Source organism: Cebus imitator, unplaced genomic scaffold (genome assembly GCF_001604975.1).
Source record: "Cebus imitator isolate Cc_AM_T3 unplaced genomic scaffold, Cebus_imitator-1.0 Scaffold15, whole genome shotgun sequence".
Lineage (NCBI taxonomy): Eukaryota > Metazoa > Chordata > Mammalia > Primates > Cebidae > Cebus > Cebus imitator.
Genome location: NW_016107330.1, coordinates 6,889,734 through 6,907,680, shown reverse-complemented (window position 1 = coordinate 6,907,680; position 17,947 = coordinate 6,889,734). Strand labels below are relative to the sequence as shown.

At 56.3% G+C, this 17,947-nt stretch overlaps 1 protein-coding gene across 4 annotated transcripts in view; it reads left to right on the top strand.

Annotated features, from left to right (window-relative positions):
• Nucleotides 1–17,720, top strand: part of ARHGEF19 (Rho guanine nucleotide exchange factor 19) — a 20,278-nt gene extending 2,558 nt beyond the window's left edge. Inside the window, exons 1-17 of one of the 4 annotated variants that reach the window (XM_017505257.2) lie at nucleotides 2,650–2,865; nucleotides 3,734–5,219; nucleotides 6,271–6,711; nucleotides 7,127–7,411; nucleotides 7,571–7,679; nucleotides 7,757–7,833; nucleotides 8,119–8,381; nucleotides 8,995–9,155; nucleotides 9,252–9,404; nucleotides 9,668–9,797; nucleotides 9,899–9,973; nucleotides 10,155–10,244; nucleotides 10,402–10,562; nucleotides 12,729–12,887; nucleotides 13,386–13,465; nucleotides 16,563–16,667; nucleotides 17,072–17,720. In XM_017505257.2, coding sequence (XP_017360746.1) covers nucleotides 6,300–6,711; nucleotides 7,127–7,411; nucleotides 7,571–7,679; nucleotides 7,757–7,833; nucleotides 8,119–8,381; nucleotides 8,995–9,155; nucleotides 9,252–9,404; nucleotides 9,668–9,797; nucleotides 9,899–9,973; nucleotides 10,155–10,244; nucleotides 10,402–10,562; nucleotides 12,729–12,887; nucleotides 13,386–13,465; nucleotides 16,563–16,667; nucleotides 17,072–17,229 — 2,418 coding nt within the window. In that variant the 5' untranslated portion in view covers nucleotides 2,650–2,865; nucleotides 3,734–5,219; nucleotides 6,271–6,299 and the 3' untranslated portion in view covers nucleotides 17,230–17,720. Of the gene's footprint in view, nucleotides 1–2,509; nucleotides 2,866–3,733; nucleotides 5,220–6,270; nucleotides 6,712–7,126; nucleotides 7,412–7,570; nucleotides 7,680–7,756; nucleotides 7,834–8,118; nucleotides 8,382–8,994; nucleotides 9,156–9,251; nucleotides 9,405–9,667; nucleotides 9,798–9,898; nucleotides 9,974–10,154; nucleotides 10,245–10,401; nucleotides 10,563–12,728; nucleotides 12,888–13,385; nucleotides 13,466–16,562; nucleotides 16,668–17,071 lie in introns of those variants that run through there. The other 3 variants (XM_037730094.1, XM_037730104.1, XM_037730108.1) reach the window with 3 other exon arrangements.
• Nucleotides 17,721–17,947: the final 227 nt, after the last annotated feature.

Below are 17,947 nucleotides of genomic sequence, written 5' to 3'. Positions count from 1 at the left end.
TCACCGTGTTGACCAGGATGGTCTCGATCTCTTGACCTCGTGATCCACCCGCCTTGGCCTCCCAAAGTGCTGGGATTACAGGCTTGAGCCACCGCGCCCGGCCTAATTTTTGTATTTTTAATAGAGACTAAAAATGATTTCACCATGTTGGCCAGGCTGGTCTCAAACTCCTGACCTCAAACTCGTGATCTGATGGCCTCAGCCTGCCAAAGTGCTGGGATTACAGGTGTGAGCCACTGTGCCCGGCCTATTTTTGTATTTTTAGTAGAGACAGGTTTCACGATGTTGGCCAGGCTGGTCTCAGACTCCCAGCCTCAGGTGATCCACCCACTTCGGCCTCCCATAGTGCTGCGATTACAGGAGTGAGCCACCATGTCCAGCCAGACCTGGATTTCAATACTAGTCCTGCCCCTTATTAGCTGTGTGGCCCTGGGCAAGTTATTTAATCCCTAGAACCTCTATATCATCTGTAAAATAGGGACTTCATAGAACTGATGAGAGATTTCAAAGGGATAATGCTCGTGACTTAACTTTTGTACAAACCTCTTAAACAGGTGGCCCCCATAACCTCGGGTTCTGCATCCTTTGGTTCAACCAACCACGCATAGAAAATGAGAATAAGCCGGGTGCAGTAGCTCATGCCTGTAATCCCAGCACTTTGGGAGGCTAAGGCAGGTAGATCACAAGGTCAGGGGTTCAAAACTAGACTGACGAACATGGTAAAATCCCATCTCTACTAAAAAATACAAAAATTAGCCTGGTGTGGTGGCGGGTACCTGCAGTCCCAGCTACTCAGGAGGCTGAGGCAGGAGAAGCTCTTGAACCTGGGAGGCGGAGGTTGCAGTGAGCTGAGATCGTGCTCCTGCACCCCAGTCTGGGTGACAGAGTAAGACTGAATCTAAAAAAAAAAAAGAAAGAAAATGAAAATTAAAAATAACACAATAAAAAAATGCAAATAAAAAACATTACAGGATAACAACTATTTACATAGAATTTACACTGTATTAAGGTATATTAAGGTGTTATTAGTAATCTAGAAATGATTTAAACTGTACTGGAGGGCTGGGCGTGGTGGCTCATGTCTATAATCCCAGCACTTTGGGAGGCCACAGGAGGTGAATCACTTGAGCCCAGGCGTCTGAGACCAGGATGGGCAACCTGGTGAGATCCCTTCTCTACAAAAAATACAAAAGTCAGGTGTGGTGGTATATGCCAGTGGTCCCCTCTTGAGGCTGAGGTGGGAGAATCGCCTGAGCCCAGGAGGTCGAGAATGCAAGTGAGCCCTGTGATTGTACCGCTGCACTCCAGCCTGGATGACAGAGTGAGATACTGTCACTTGAGTACATTTTATTTTATTTTTTGACAATAAATAAAATAGGCTGGGCGAGGTGGCTCACAACTGTAATCCCAGCACTTTGGGAGGTTGGGGTGGGTGGATCACTAAAGGTCAGGAGTTTGAGACCAGCCTGGTCAACATGGTGAAACCCCGTCTCTACTAAAAATCCAAAAATTAGTAGGGTTTGGTGGCATGCACCCGTAATCCCAGCTACTGGGGAGGCTGAGACAGAAGAACTGCTTGAACCTGGGAGGCAAAGGTTATGGTGAGCACCACTCACTCTGGGTGGCAGAGCGAGACTCCATCTCAAAAATAAATAAATAAAATAAAATTTACTGGAGGCTGTACATGGGTTATAGCAAACACTATGACACTTTATATACGGAACTTGAGCAGCCATGGATTTTGGCATGGGGGCTTCTAGAACCAATTCCCCACAGATCGTGGGGTACCAAAGGACAACTGAACTCATCTGATAAATATCTACTTGACAGGGTAATGGTAGAAATTAAATGAATAAATACTTGTGAAGGGATCAGGACAGTGCCTGGCTCACAGTAGGTGACCAAAGTTAGCTCTATGAGTATGAGTATGAGTATGTTTACACATCTGCATATTAACAGTAAGTGCCTGGCAATACTGGGAGCTCAAACCGATGGCAGGTAGTATTAGGGGAAGTGCAGCTTCCCCTTCCACAGTCTTCAGAAGATTTCATGCCAGGCATAGAGCAGGCCATTCTTATTCCAAGTGGTTTGACTTGGCTGTTTGACTTTATTTATTGAGGGCTCAATCGGTGTAGTCTGGGAAGGCTTCATGGTGGAGGTGGCCACTGGAGATAGTGAGGCAGTTCATTCCAGGCAGTGGGAAAGGATGGATCATTTGCAAGGAGTGGCTGTGCTAGATGAGAGAGGCCATCCAGGATGCCAGATGTCACATCACCAACTTTCAGGATTAATTTCTGTCTCCTTACCATAGCGATGAATGTTCCCATTTGATAGATGCAGTAATAGGATCAGAGAGGGTCATCGGGGTTCTTAGGGTCCCTGAGGAGTCCAGTGCTTGGGAGGCTCTCTGTGAAGCTCCCGGGATGCCCCCCAGCTCCAGGAAGTCCCCTGAGCACGCTTATGTTTGGGAAGCTCTGGAAGAGTGGTGACCTGTCTCCTAGGAGCAGAGGCAGTGCCTCCCCCATCTTTAGGACCTGGGTCTAGGGTCCTTTAGAGCCTCACCTGGGCATAGGACTTCCATTGTTCCAGCCCCTCTCTCGTACCCCAGACTAGCCAAACCGGTTCTGGGGAAGGGGGGTGGGGAGCAGGCACGTTGAGACAGCCGCTGCCTCTCCGCAAGGTTCCCTCCTCCTTCACCTCCCCCTCCCTGCCCCACACAATACCCAGGAGCTTGCCTTGCTGGGCTCTGGGGCCATGCTGACATGCTGACATTGCCCCCTGAGGACTTGGCTGCCACCCCAGAGTCCCCAGGGTGCCCTGGAGCCCTGGACTGTGCTGGCAGCTGGACGGAGCTCCCTGGCTGAGGTAGGGCCCCACCTGGGTGCCAGCCATCCCATTCTCTTCCCGCCAGTTTTCCCCTCTGAGTGATCTCTTTGTGCTGCCTGCCTGGTCTCTGATCCTGGCCCTGACCCACTATGGCCTTCCAGGGCTCTGTAAACCTTGCCTGGATCCCCTTTCCAGCCATGACCTCCCCCTTGGCTTTATTCCTTCAAGGGCAGAGAGGCCCTGGGAGGGTCCCCACTCTTCTGGGCAGCAGGGCAAGAGGCACCTGGGAGGGGGCAGGGAAAACCTAGGCACAGGAGGCCAGAAATGCTTTCTGTGACCATGGTGGTATTCAGGGACTCTCTCTGGTAGCCTTGCTAAGTGAGCCCATCGTCCCCTGTAATTAGTAGCGCCCACCAAGGGTATGTTCCTCGGCCCCTGCCCATCCTTCTTGGCCCAGAGACATTTATGATGAGACACGTTTCTTAGAGAGGCCATCAGGTGGTGGTGGGATCCCTTAAGAGCCACTTTACAGATGGGAATACTGAGGCCAAGGGATGGGCTATGACTTGCCTAAGGCCACACAGCTGGTCAGTGTCAACACTGGGCCTAGGAGCTTGGGTGGGGGTTATTCTCTTCGGGCTCCACAATGGCCCTTGCCTAGTAGACACTGGAGTCTCTATCCAGAGATCATGCCTTGGGAAGGTCATGTCCCCGCTGTCTGGGGCCAGTTCTCTTTCCGAGGTTTTTGTTTGCTTTTTCTAACAGAGATGAACTACACATAATATGAACCCAGCTTATCCCTCTTAGCTCTCCAGCATTGAGGTTGGGTGTGCCAGATCCCTGGAGGGCCACAGGGCTGGCATCGCAGCTAGATGGGTCATTCTCATTCTCCTTGGCCTGAGCATAGGTGGAGGCCGACACACTCCTGACCTCCCTGCTGGGACCTGCCTCCAGCTTCACCTCCCTGGGAAGCCTTCTACGTCCCCTCTCCCCACAATCACCTAGCCTTCTCCTCTGAGGCCTTAACTGGGGGTGCTCCTGCTGCAAAGCCTCAATGTTTTGCTTCCTTACCCCTGCAAGTGATGGGAAGAAGGGTCCCTCCCTGCCCTCCAGGGACTTCCAGAACCCAAATGCAAGAATCTCCCTCCCAAAATACAAGGGGGTAGGGGGCATGTGTACATGCTGCATATGTGTGCCCCCAGAAGCAAGGAGGACTTGTGTGTCAAGGACTCCTGATTCCTGCAGAGAAAGAGACCTGTCTGCGGGCAGGGGCCTCCTTCCGCACACTCCTGCAATGTAATGTCTGTCTCAGCCTCGCTCCTTCCTCTTCCCCATCGGTGTAAAGGACCGAGCCGCCTTCTGTCTAGAGAAAGACTGATAAAAATACTACCCTATTTGCCAGATGAGGAAACTGAGGCTTAGGGAGACTTGCTCAAATGGGCACTCTTCAGGTTAGAGGGACAGAGGCTGACGGTACAAACCAGAGTGGCCACTGTAGAGAGGGCCCCTTTGGAGCACCTGTCCCCTTCTTCCCACCCTCCCAGGTGGTGGGGGTGAAGGGAGCAGGGAGAAGCAGTTGAGAAGCTGTGCAGAGAGACTGGGGCCTGCCACAGACCGAGCCATCTCTCACTGGGTCCTCTTCTCCCTTCCTGCCTCCAGCAGTGACTGACACTATCACTGTTCAGGCCAAGGCTTTCTCTGTAAGTGCACTAGGTATTTCAGCCATGGAGCAGTTACCTATGACCTCCTCCAGGAAGTCTTCCTGGAATACCCAGGTTGAATTGAGTCCAGCACCCTCCTCCGATGGCTCCTCTGGCTTGGCTCTTGCCAACCTGGATTGTAACTGTTTTCGTTTTTGGCTCTGCTACTAGACTGGCAGCCCATGGGCATGACATGTTTGTCCATCTGTCTCCCTGGGTTTTTCTGGGCTTCATCTGTGTCTCTGAGGATCTGGCTGGTCTGAAATTGTCAGTGTCTCTGTCTCCATCTCTGAGTCCCTGAATGTCTCAGCATCTGTGGTTTTTCTGTTTTTGAGTGTTTTGGGGTCTTGGTTTCTGGGTTGCTGGCTAACTGGTCTCTGTTTCTCTAGGTCTCTCTCAGTCTTCGTCTCCTGGCTTTCTTGGTCCTGCCAGGCTGGGCACTGCCCCTTTGGCCTGAGGGGGCCTCTGGGGGGTCCTGGCTGCCTGGCCTGCCCACAGCGAGGCCACGCTAGGGTAGGCCCCCGCCCAGCCCGCTGCCTGCTCCCTCCCTCTCTCCCTGCTTGCCTCACCACAGGGTTTGATGAATCAAACTCTTTGTCTGGGTGGGATCTCCCCCAGCCGGCTGGGCAGAGAGAGGGCTTCCCCTGCCAGAGCAGCCAAACAGCATCAGCAAGCGGGCCTGGGCCTGGAGAGGTGAGGGGCTGTAGGAGGGAGGCTGGCGGAGGGCCACAGGGCAAGGGCTGCGGGGACTCGGGCCTCTCAGATCATCAGCCCTGTCCTGATCGGAAAGCTGCCTCCCAGGGATAACATCCCGCCCAGAAAGGACCCATCCAGCCTGGCCACCCAGGGCTGGAAGCTGGGGTGGGGAATAACCCCTCTTTCACTCCAATCCTGGGGGCTGGGGCATCTCCCTGAACTTCTCCGGGAGAGCCCCTGACTGGGTGGTGGCCCGCCTGCCAGTCCGTGACCCTCCCAGCCAGCTTGGCATGGGTGTGGGCACCACTCAGTGCTGAAGGCCACAACTCTGGGCGAGGGTCGGGGTTGGGGGGAAGAAACATCAAAGCAAGGACCTGTGGGCTGGTGCGTGTGCATCCTGGGGTGTGCGTGTGAAGGGGACAGGAGGTTGAGAAATCGTGGGTGCCTCTGTAAAAATCGGACGGGTCGGCGTGTTTGTGAGGAAGTGTCTGTGAATGTATGCGGTCGTGTAAAAAAGAGTGTGTCTGTGAATGTGTGAGCCCGAGTTTGAAATGTCTGGGTCTATGAACATGTACGTGTCATTCTATACTTGGGAGAAAATGTAGTGTGGATGTATATATTGGGACATGGATTTGTGTGACAATGTATGTATTTGCATGTCTGGTGACATGTCAGTGTGTTGGAGAAGGTACAAGGTGGTTAAAAGCACTGATTTGAAAGCTAGAATGGCTGGGTTAGAATCCTGGCTCCACCATTTACCAAATAACCTCTCTGTGCCTCGCTTTCCTCACCTATAAAATGGGATAATAAGAGCATCAACTTACAGGGTTGTTATGAGGACTAAATGAGTTAGGGTGTGTAAAGTGCTTGGCCTATCCTTCCGGCAATGCCAAGCAAGTATCAGCTATTCCTATATAATTAGACGTGAGTGTATTTGTGCAGATGCGTGCACACAAGTGTACACAGGGGTTTGTCCAGGCCTCCAGGGGGAGTGGCTGACTGGCCAGCCTCACTATCCTGTCTGGGTCTGATATCTTCTCTTCTGCAGGCCCAGGTGGGTGGCAGAGCAAAGGAGGAATGGACTGTGGGCCACCTGCTACCCTCCAGCCCCACCTGGCTGGGCCACCTGGCACTGTCCGCCGCCCTGTAGCCGTGTGCCAGCAGGAGAGTCTGTCCTTTGCAGAGCTGCCCGCCCTGAAGCCCCCGAGCCCAGTGTGTCTCGACCTTTTCCCTGTGGCCCCAGAGAAGCTTCGGGCTCCTGGCAGCCGCTGGTCCCTGGGGACCCCTGCCCCTCTCCAAGGGTTGCTATGGCCATCATCCCCAGGAGGCTCAGATACAGAGATCTCCAGTGGGGGGATGCGGCCCAGCAGGGCTGGCAGCTGGCCGCACTGTCCTGGTGCCCAGCCCCCAGCTCTGGAGGGACCCTGGGGTCCCCAGCACCCACAGCCACAGCGCCGGGCCAGCCATGGCTCGGAGAAGAAGTCTGCCTGTGAGTCACCCTGGGGGAGGCGGGTATGGGTGCCACAGTGGGGTGGATAGGGAGGGGCTGGGCAGCTCCTTAATCTTTATGTCCTAAGGTTCCCCCAAAAGTCAGGACAAGTGGTAGATTTTAGTGATAAGGAGACTAGCGGGGCTCAGGGAAGGCAAGCGACTTGTCCAAGGTTATGCAGTGAGGGAGTCACCATCCTGGGCAGCCCAGCCCCTCTGCCTACTGCAGTCAGGCCCTGTGCTCACCTTACCCCTCTCGCAGACCCCTATGGGAACCAGATGCTAGCAGAAACACAGGCCCTTTTCCTTGGACATGGCGCCTGAACCTCCCCAGGTGCTCAGGGCCAGGGCAGCAGCAGGGAGGAGGTTGGGGGAGACCCCAGACCGTGCTCTCACACCTTGCCCCCCAACCCTAGGGCGCAAGATGCGGGTGTACCAGCGTGAAGAGGTCCCCAGCTGCCCTGAGGCCCACCCTGTCTTCCTGGAGCCTGGCCAGGTAGTGCAAGAGCAGGCCCTGAGCACAGAGGAGCCCAGACCGCTGGAACTGTCTGGGTCCACCCGAGTGAGTCTCGAGGGTCCTGAGCGGAGGCGATTCTCAGCCTCGGAGCTGATGACCCGGCTGCACTCTTCTCTGCGCCTGGGGCGGAATTCAGCAGCCAGGGCACCCATCTCCGGCTCAGGCACTGGTGCAGTCCGGGAAGGTACCAGCTCCTCCCATGGGCCCTGAGAGCAGCCAGATGCCGGGTAGGGGTGGGGGATACCCACTCACTGGCCGCCTGAGGCCGTCAGGGTGCCAGGGCCGGGGCCGGGGACCAGGGCCAGTCTCTGGACTCCTCACCCTCAGTTCTCGCCCTTTCCAGGGAAAGCATCTGGAATGGAGGGGCGAAGTGCAGAGACGAGTGGGGATGGAGTGTTGCGGCCAGCCCCTGGTGACTCAAGAGAGGGCCATGGTGGTTGGCACGAGCCCAGGTACCATCTCCCGCTTGGGTCTTGGGTCCAAGACGGGGTGCAGGCGAAGAAGGGCCGTGACGCACTCTCTTTCGTAGGCTAGACATGCAGGAAGAGCTGCCTTTGGGGTCCAGGAGCACCAACGAGCGGCGCCAGTCTCGATTCCTCCTTAATTGTACGTGTCAACTGTACGTGGGAGGGGGTCTCAGGGAGGAGGTAACGGGGTTTGGAGAGTTGGGAGGTAGAGATCGAGTGAGAAACGGAGAATGGAACTCTCGGTATCTAGCACGCAGTAGGTGCTCAATTTGTTTATGTAATGAATGAATGAATGAATTCACTGTGTCCGGATATCCGAAGCGCGGCAAAGGTTAAGTGACGCCGGGTCTTGGGGCAGCCGGGGAGGAGCCGGGCAGGGGTTGGCGGGCGCCCCACGGTCCTCGCCCGCCCGTCTTCCCCCCAGCCGTCCTCTATCAGGAATACAGCGACGTGGCCAGTGCCCGCGAACTGCGGCGGCAGCAGCGGGAGGAGGAGGGCCCGGGGGACGAGGCCGAGGGCTCGGAGGAGGGGCCGGGGCCGCCGCGCGCCAACCTCTCCCCCAGCAGCTCCTTCCGGGCGCAGCGCTCGGCGCGAGGCTCCACCTTCTCGCTGTGGCAAGACATCCCCGACGTGCGCGGCAGCGGCGTCCTGGCCACGCTGAGCCTGCGCGACTGCAAGCTGCAGGAGGTGGGTGCACGAGGGGGCCCGACGGGGCGGGGCGGGCCGGGAGTACGCGGTCCGGGGACTTCGCGGGAACCCTGGCGTTGGAGGGAGGAGGACACAGAAAGGAGGTGCTGGCGCGACTGTTCGCGTGGCGGGCGGGCGCTAGGACCTGACTACCCTAGGCCGTCTGGAAGCGAGGCGGAGCCGGGAGCTCCGGGAGGTAGGCCCCGGTTGCGAGTAGGGGGCGGAGCCAGCGGGACGAAGCCTAGGATAGGGCAGGGGCGGATGAGGGGCGGAGCCATTCCGAGCGCAAACGCCTGGTGGGCCGGGGAAAAGGCGGGGCCGGGGCCAGGGCAAGGCCTGAGGTGGGCGGGGCTCGGGGGGCAGAACACGTCGGGGCGGGGCTAAGGGGAGGGGCGGGTTCGAGGGCTTGAGCTGGGCTTGCACAATTGCCCGCGGCAGGAGGTGGGTCGTCTGGCCCACCCGGCGCCAGATTAGGAATGGGACTATAGCAGGGGCGAGGACGCGAGGTGTGGCTGTGTCTAAAGAGGTGGCGTCCTGGGGCGGGGGATGCGAGGCCAGGGCCTCCGAGGTGAACTGGCCCGGCCCTTTCGACCCCGTGTGCGCCCTTCCTCAGGCCAAGTTTGAGCTGATCACGTCCGAGGCCTCCTACATCCACAGCCTCTCGGTGGCTGTGGGCCACTTCCTGGGTTCTGCCGAGCTGAGCGAGTGTCTAGGGGCACAGGACAAGCAGTGGCTGTTTTCTAAACTGCCTGAGGTCAAGAGCACCAGCGAGAGGTGAGGAAGTAGTCTGGCTGGCCCCGGGGTGGAGACTCAGCCTGTGGTTGGCCGGCTCCCAGATCTGGAGTCTCCATCCTGGCTCTGACCCTTCAGGTTCCTGCAGGACCTGGAGCAGCGGCTGGAGGCAGATGTGCTGCGCTTCAGCGTATGCGACGTGGTGTTGGAGCACTGCCCGGCCTTCCGCCGAGTCTACTTGCCCTATGTCACCAACCAGGCCTACCAGGAGCGCACCTACCAGCGCCTGCTGTAGGGCTGGGGGCTCTGAAAGGGGTGGGGGCTTGGAGGGAGTCTCAGGCAGGTGCAGGCATTGAGGAGTGGATGATGCAAGGTGACTCTGGGAGGGGAGGGGCCCCTGAAAGGGTCTCTGTGGCCAGGATAAGGTGAGTTGTGACCCCAAGGGGCAGCAAGGATGTGCTGAGAAGGCACCTGAGGACCCCGTGGATGGCCAGGGTCGTGAATCCCAGGAGTTCAGGCCCACCTGTGATTCCAGAGCCCTTCCTATTTTCTAGCCTGGAGAACCCCAGGTTCCCTGGCATCTTGGCTCGCCTGGAGGAGTCCCCCGTGTGCCAGCGTCTGCCCCTTACCTCCTTCCTCATCCTGCCCTTCCAGAGGATCACTCGCCTCAAGATGTTGGTGGAGGTACCTCAAGGGCACAGGCTGGGCGAGGGGGAGACACCCGCGGGTGGGCCGGCTCTCGGGGAGCATGAGGCCTGCCACATTGTGCTGATCCCACCTTCTAGAACATCCTGAAGCGGACAGCACAGGGCTCTGAAGAAGAAGACATGGCCACTAAGGCCTTCAACGCTCTCAAGGAGGTGAGCTGGGCTGGGCAGGGCAGGGGCTGCTTGGCTCCTGAAGCTCCCCGGACCCCCAGCATGTCTCTAAAACAGCCCCTAGCCGTCAGAGTCTCCAGTCTCCCCAGGTGAGAGTCTGAGGCTGGGCTCTGGGAGCCAGGGCTGAGGGGCTACAGGTGACCTCCCCACAACCCCCCCACAGCTGGTGCAGGAGTGCAATGCTAGCGTGCAGTCCATGAAGAGGACAGAGGAACTCATTCACCTGAGCAAGAAGATCCACTTTGAGAGCAAGGTGTCTGCAGCCAGTGGGATGGGCACCCCAAGGGGCAGCTCTTGTTTCCTGCTTGCCCTGGGGTCTTCAGGCCAGTACATCGCTGCCCACACCCTCCCATCTGCCCTCCTGTGCTCTGGTGCCCCTGGGCCTGACCCGTTCTACTCCATCCCTCTAGATTTTCCCGCTGATCTCTCAGGCCCGCTGGCTGGTTCGGCACGGGGAGCTGGTTGAGCTGGCACCACTGCCTGCAGCACCCCCTGCCAAGTTGAAGCTGTCCAGCAAGGCCGTCTACTTACACCTCTTTAATGACTGCTTGCTGCTCTCCCGGCGGAAGGAGTGAGTCGGGGCAGTTGGGGGTGGGTAGGTAAACTGGAGCCAGGCTCTCTTTCTCCCTACCACTGGGCCTGGGAGCCCCTGCCTGTGCCAGGGTGTGCTGCCAGGGCACCCTGGGCTTTGGTGGAGGCTCCTGAAGTAAAGGCAGAGATGTGAGACTGGTCCATGTTCCAGAAGGGAGAATCAGGGGCTAGAGTGTGTGCTGAGGACTTGGAGCTGCTGTGGGCTTCAGCCAGTTAGAGCAGAGACTAGGAGCATGGCCCTGCGGCCGCAGCTCTGCCCTGAGTCGTAGCTGTGCTAGCAGCCAACATTTCCTCAGTACCTACACTGTGCCAGGCATGCTATGTGGATTATTCCCTCTAATCCTCCAAATACCTCCCTGGGAAATAGGCTTCTCTGTTACTGTCAGATCATGGAGCTAGTAGGTAGAGGAGCCGGGGGAGGCCAGCTCTGTCTGATGGCAACACTGTGTCTGGCTCACAGTAAACATTCGCTCAGTATTAGCTGGATTATTATAAGTGAGGGGCGAGGTAGAAGACTCGTGGATAAGATGAATGGGATAAAGGGTGAACATGTGGGCCGGGCACAGTGGCTCACACCTGTAATCCCAGCACTTTGGGAGGCCAAGATAGGAAGATACCTTGAGTCCAGGAGTTCAAGACTAGCCTGGGCAACATAGTGAGACCCCATCTCTTTAAAAAAAAAAAAAAAAAAGATGGACATGTTTTGCTATAAGAAGAGTTCATTCTTGATTTGTTTGTTCATTTAGCAAATTGTCACTGAGTCTCTGTTCTGTAGCAGGCCAGTGCTAGGGACAAAATATGAATGAGACTTGTTTTTTGCTCACAGGAGCTTTCAGGCCAGTGAAAATACATCCTGATAACCACATCATCAGGGTTTTCGTGGAAGGGTGTACTGTGGTAGTTCCTGGTGTGGGGTGAGAATCAGTAAAGCTTCATAGAGGAAGGGACCTTTGAGCTGGGTTTTGAAGGATGAGTAGGAGTTTTCCAGGTAGACAGGTAGCTTGAGTGGAGGAGTACAGCAGAGCCATGGCAGTATAGAAGAGTGGAGTGTGTTTGGGAATGAAGCCTAATGTGGCTGCATTTGTAAAGGAGACAGGGCAGCAGAGGGAAGTTGGGATGTTGAAGGTCATGGTAGAGAGGCTGGATTTTTTCTGAGGCAGCAGGGACCATGGAGAGTTAAGCAGAAGGATGACGTTTTTGCTCCTGGCCAATTTGGAAGATGAACTGGAAGGGGAGAGGCCAGAGGGTCTTGCAGTTGCCCAGGAGAGCGTAGATGCTCCAGAAGTGGCAGGGTGCTTCAGGATAAGTGGATTCCAGGGACAATAAGGGGGAAAGACAGGTCATAGCTACGAGGTGGGTGGAGCGGGGACGGAAAGGGAAGGGGTGAGCATGACGTCTGAGGTTCCTCGTGGGCAAACTGGTGGCGTCTTTCACTGGAATGGAGAACAGTGAAGGGGGTCTGGTTTGGAGTGGAAGAAGCTGAGTTTTTTATTTGATGCTGAGTTTTGTCGAACAGGTTGACTCCATAGAACACCCTCCACCCATCCATTCACCTATCCTGCCTGCAAGTACTTACTGAGCCCAAATTGTGGGCCAGGCAGTGTCAGACGCTGAGCCACAGTGGCAGAGAGACAAGGTTCAGCATTCATGGGGCTTATATACTGGGAGGGAGGCAGATACTCTGCAGGGGGCTGTCCGGTTGGCTCTTTGGAACAGATGCTTGGGAGAGAGGTTTTAAGAGTGGTTGTGAATCGCTTGAACCCAGGAGGCAGAGGTTGCCGTGAGCCGAGATCATGCCACTGTGCTCCAGCCTGGGCAACAGAGCGAGACTCTGTCTTAAAAAACAAAAACAAACAAACAACAAAAAAAGAGAGAGAGGCGGAAAGTGTGCTTGGGACCCAGGGACTGGTTTCCACTACCTCCAGCCTCCAGCAGCAAGCCAGCAGGGAAGAAACTCTTGGTTCCTTGTGGGGACTTTGCCAGTTGCTGGGAGAGCAGTGCCCCTATCCAGAAGCAGGACGCTGTGAGAAGCTGGCGGGCAGGCACCCGCTTCTCCCTGCTTCCAGTCAGAACCCCCCTGGTCCCGATGGTGGATGCCCCGAGCCGGGGGCCAGGCCAGGCTGACCTCCCCACCCCGGTCCTCCAGGCTAGGGAAGTTCGCCGTTTTCGTCCATGCCAAGATGGCTGAGCTGCAGGTGCGGGACCTGAGCCTGAAGCTGCAGGGCATCCCTGGCCACGTGTTCCTCCTCCAGCTCCTCCACGGGCAGCACACGAAGCACCAGTTCCTGCTGAGGGCCCGGACGGAGTGAGTGGGCCTGGGTGTGGGGAGAGAGGAGGCCCCTCCCCAGGACGGGCACCCCTGTGACATCCTGGCCTTGATTCTCCCCAAGTGCCCAGCTCCTCCCTGACTTGGGCAGGACATAGGGGCAGAGGGCAGGGCTGGAGGCCAGAGCAGGAGAGCCTGCCCCACAGGTGGTGCTGGGGAGCTGCCACCTCCCCCTCACTCTGGGCATCTCTTGTATGTAAACCTCTGTATCCTGCTATCTCTGGCTTAAGGATCATGGTATTAGGCAGGACAGAGGCAGGGCTGGCATCAGGGGGTTCTGAGCCTGTTGTTATGCTCAGAGCTGGGTGGAGCACAGGCTTGTGAACAGGGCTGTGGGGTGTGCCCCGGGGTAGGGCAGGCATGACCTGGGTCCTGGGCCTGGACATCATGCCCAGCTCCCCCAGCCCTGGTTTCCGCACCCTGCCCTGGGCAACTGCACCTTGCATGTTGTGACAGCTCGGCCTCCCCCTTCCCTAGAAGTGAGAAGCAGCGATGGATCTCAGCCTTGTGCCCCTCCAGCCCCCAGGAGGACAAGGAGGTCATCAGTGAGGGGGAAGGTAGTAGCTGAACCCCACCGGTTACATCCCTCCGTTCCTCCCTCCCTCCTTCCCTCCCTCCCTCCCATCCTTGGTGCTGTGTTTCTGGCAGGGCTGTGGGGAGAGAGATTAACGCCTGGGGCAGTCAGAGGTAGCTCCAAGGAATCTCGAAGGCTGAGCGGGACTTACATAGCACAGGTAGACTCTGTATCCACAGGCAGCATTCTGGAGATCACAAAGCCTCATATCCTCCCATTTCACCCCTGTTTTACAAGTTAGAAGAGAGGTTCAGAGATAAATGGACTTGCGTAAGTTCACTCAGTCAGTAGCAGAGCTGAGAGCAGAGCCCGGGTCTGTCTCTGTCTTTGCGTCAGTTGCAAACAGGACAAGAAGCAGCGGAGCCAGGGTGTGAGGTGTGGTAGGGGTGCTGGTGGCAGGTGAAGAGGGATCTGCCCAGTGGGAATAAAGGTTTCTCCTTGGGTGTGAAGTGAAGCTGGTAAGCCAGGGCGTGACCTGATCATAGAGAGCCTTCCTAGAGTGGACTTCGGGAGCTACTGAAGGTTTGTTTGGTTTGTTGGTTTTTTTTTTTTGAGACAGGGTCTTGCTCTGTTGCCAGGCTGGAGTGCAGTAGCGTGATCATGGCTCACTGCAGTCTCAATCCTCGGGAGGATCAAGCGATCCTCCCGCCTCAGCCTTTTGAGTAGCTGGGACCCCATGTATGCATGACCACACCTGGCTAATTTTTATTTTTTGTAGAGGCAGAGTCTTGCTATGTGGCCCAGGCTGGCCTCAAACTCCTGGGCTTGAGCAGTCCTCTCTTTCAGCCCCCCAAAGTGCTGGGATTACAGGCATGAGCCATCGTGCTGGGCCTACACAGTAGGCTGGAGTGCAGTGGCGCAATCTCGGCTCATGGCAACCTCCACCTCCTGGATTTAAGCAATTGTCATGCCTTAGCCTCCCTAGTAGCAGCTGGGATTACAAGCACTTGCCGCTACACCCGGCTATTTTTTTTTTTTTTTTTTCAGAGAGAATCTTGCCCTGTCGCCTATGCTGGAGTATAGTGGTGTGATCTCAGCTCACTGCAACCTCTGCCTCCTGGGTTCAAATGATTCTCCTGCCTCAGTCTCCTGAGTAGCTGAGATTACAGGTGCCCACCACCACACCCAGCTAATTTTTGTATTTTTAGTAGAGACAGAGTTTTGCCATGTTGACCATGGCTAATCTCGAACTCCTGGCCTCAAGTGATTCACCTGCCTCAACCTCCCAAAGTGCTGGGATTAAAGGCGTGAGCCACCACACCCGGCCTTATTGGAGGCTTTTGAGCAGAGGAGTTAGGGCTGAGCTTTAGGTAGTAAAGGGAAAGAACAGGAACTTGTCCCACCGAGTATCTGCCATAGGCCAGGCCCAGGGCTAGGGGCTTTGTATTTGCGTTATTTCTAATTTAATCCTCATGGCAACCCTACTAGGTAGACTCACTGTCCCTCCCTCCCTCTCTCCCTCCCTCCCTCCCACTCTCCCTCCCTCCCTCCCTTCCTTCCTTCCATCTCTCTTTTGTTGCCCAGGCTGGAGTGCAGTGGCGCGATCTCAGCTCACTGCAACCTCCGCCTCCAGGGTTCAGTACTCCTGCCTCAGCCTCCCGAGTAGCTGGGACTACAGGTGCATACCACTATGCCCAGCTAATTTTTAGTCTTTTTAGTAGGGATTGGGTTTCACTGTGTTAGCCAGGATAGTCTCGATCTCCTGACCTCATGATCTGCCCACCTTGGCCTCCCAAAATGCTTGGATTACAGGCATGAGCCACCACACCTGGCTTCATTTTTCATATCTGAGACAACCTTGACTCAGAAGGTAAAGAAAATTGCCCTAGGTCACACAGCCAGTAAGTGACAGAACTGGGATTCAAGCCAGGCCTGGCCTCAGAGTCTGTGGCTTTTGATGCTACCAGCCCACCTTGTCTAATGGAAAGAGCTGAGGACCAGGAAGGGGGTCGATGCTCTGGCTTGAGCTAAGAGTCCCACCTGGGCTGGGGCTGAGCTCCCTACTCCCATGTGGTCAGAGTAGGTCCCTGGGAGTTAACATATGACCCCTGAAGGATAAGGAGAGGTTGTCATGAAAAGATCTGGGGAAGAGCATCTGGCAGAAGGAACCGCCAGTGCAAAGGCCCTGGGGCAGGAGGGAGCTTAGAGTGAGGAACAGCAGGGAGGCTGGTGTGGCTGGAGCTTTTTGAGTGAGTAGGGAGGGAAAGTTGAGGGGAGAAGCAGAGGCTAGCAGGGGGCGACGCCAGACCATGAAGGGCCTTGTGGGACTTAGGGAGGAGTTTGGATGTTATTCTAAGAGGAGTGGGAAGTCCTGGAGAGCTTTAAACAGGGGAGTGATGCAGCTAGAATCCCAGTTGGGAAGGATGGACTGAAGGGAGCACCAGAGCGACGTTAGGGGCATATTACGGGGCCATTACTGTTTTGTGTGGGGTATCTGGGGGCAGTTGGATGTTGGGGTCTGAAGGTCAAAAGCAAGGTGTTGGGCTGGGCACCGTGGCTCACGCCTGTAATCTTACCACTTTGGGAAGGCAAGGCGGGGGGATCACCTGAGATCCGGAGTTAGAGACCAGCCTGGCCAACATGGAGAAACCCCGTCTCTACTAAAAATACAAAATTAGCCGGGCGTGGTGGGGAGTGCCTGTAATCCCAGCTACTTGGGAGGCTGAGGCAGGAGAATCGCTTGAACCTGGGAGGCGGAGGTGGTGGGAAGTGGAGATAGCGCCATTGTACTCTAGCCTGGGCAACAAGAGTGAAACTTGGTCTCAAAAAAAAAAAAAAAGCAAGGTGTTGGCTTGACTGAAGAGGGGAGAGCCGCTGGTATAGACGCAGAAACCGAAGCTGGGAGGGACTGGATTCACCCGCACTTGTGTTTCGGGTAGGAGAGGAGTAGGTCAGGGTGGGCAGAGGGCAGCCCTGTCTTGAACATAGGCCTGTGGCATGGTAGTGGCAGAAGAATAATAGCCTCAGTGGCCACCTTCCCACCCACTTACTTCCTCCTGCCACCTCTCCCTGTCCTACCCATGCTCCCGTCCCTGCCCATCCTGCCCTTCGGACTCCCTGACCCTCCCCTGGGCTGTCAGATCGTCCCCAGGTTCAGTGTGTTAGGACATATAAGGCACTGCAGCCGGATGAGCTGACCTTGGAGAAGACTGACATCCTGGCAGTGAGGACCTGGACCAGTGACGGTGAGAAGTCTCCTGGGAAAGTCTCCCTGATGGGGCTTGGGTGGGCAGGAGACAGCTAGACGTCTAAGACATCACAGGGAAGGGTTATGCAAGTGTTGATCTGCCACAGCATGTGGGAATCAGGTTAGACAAGAGGAGGAACTTCCTGCTTGTAAAGATATAAGATTGAGAATGATGGGGGAGAGTGGGAAATACCCTTTCAGAGGATATCAGGATAAACAGGTCAGAAGTTCATCTACAAGACAGCCAGAGACAGGGTCCTTCCTGGAGCTAGGAGATGCTGAGATTAAGTCACTTTGGCCCCAAGTGTGCAGACAAAGCTTGCATCAGGGCTGAGGTGTTCCCTTCCAGTCCTGGCTCTGGTGCCCCTTTGATGATGTTGTTCTTGGCCTGTGTGTCCCTAGGTTGGTTGGAAGGGGTCCGCCTGGCAGATGGTGAGAAGGGGTGGGTGCCCCAGGCCTACGTGGAAGAGATCAGCAGCCTCAGTGCCCGCCTCCGAAACCTCCGTGAGAATAAGCGAGTCACAAGTGCCACCAGCAAACTGGGGGAGGCCCCTGGGTGAGGGGCAGCCACGGCCTGGGACCCCACCTCCATGCCCAACTCCTAGATGGTCCTGGAGGGGCCTGCAGTGTCTCCACTGCTCCCCAAGCTGCTGCTGCTGGCACTTCGCTTCTGTGGCCTTGACATTGAGGGCACAGGCTGGACACAGGAATGGGGGCGCCTCCAGAGGGTCTCTTTGTCCTCATGCTCCTCAATGTCCACACTTCAAGGCCAAGGGCAGTTTCTTCCTCCGACATGGGGACCATAACAGGGGACCACTGATACCTGGCAGGGACTGGGGCCCTCTCCATTCTGTGCCCTCAATCCTGCCTGACTCTTGGTCCTTCCCCAGGCAGGGACCTGGCTGGGGAACATCCTGGTGCTGGTGGTGCTGGGACCTATATATATTTATGTATATCTGGGGTCTTGTCTACCACCTCCCCTGGCCAGAGCCCGAGTGGGTGCTGGTTGCTGTGTCTTGTCTGTAAATAAACTCTCATGCCTTTGCTTGGAGTCTGTGATCCATCTGATGCTGTCCCCGTCCCGGCAGTCCTGTTTTCCCAGCTAAACATCAGGAGAGTTGAGGACCAGGAAGGGGGTCGGCACTCTGGCTTGAGCTAGGAGCTGGCTCCAAACTGGGGCTTTGCCTTTCTCTGGAGTTGGCCTCTGAGCTGTAAGACGGTGACCAGGGGCAGGAGGACGACTGTGTGTCAGCTAGGCTGCTTTTGCCTGCAAGTAAC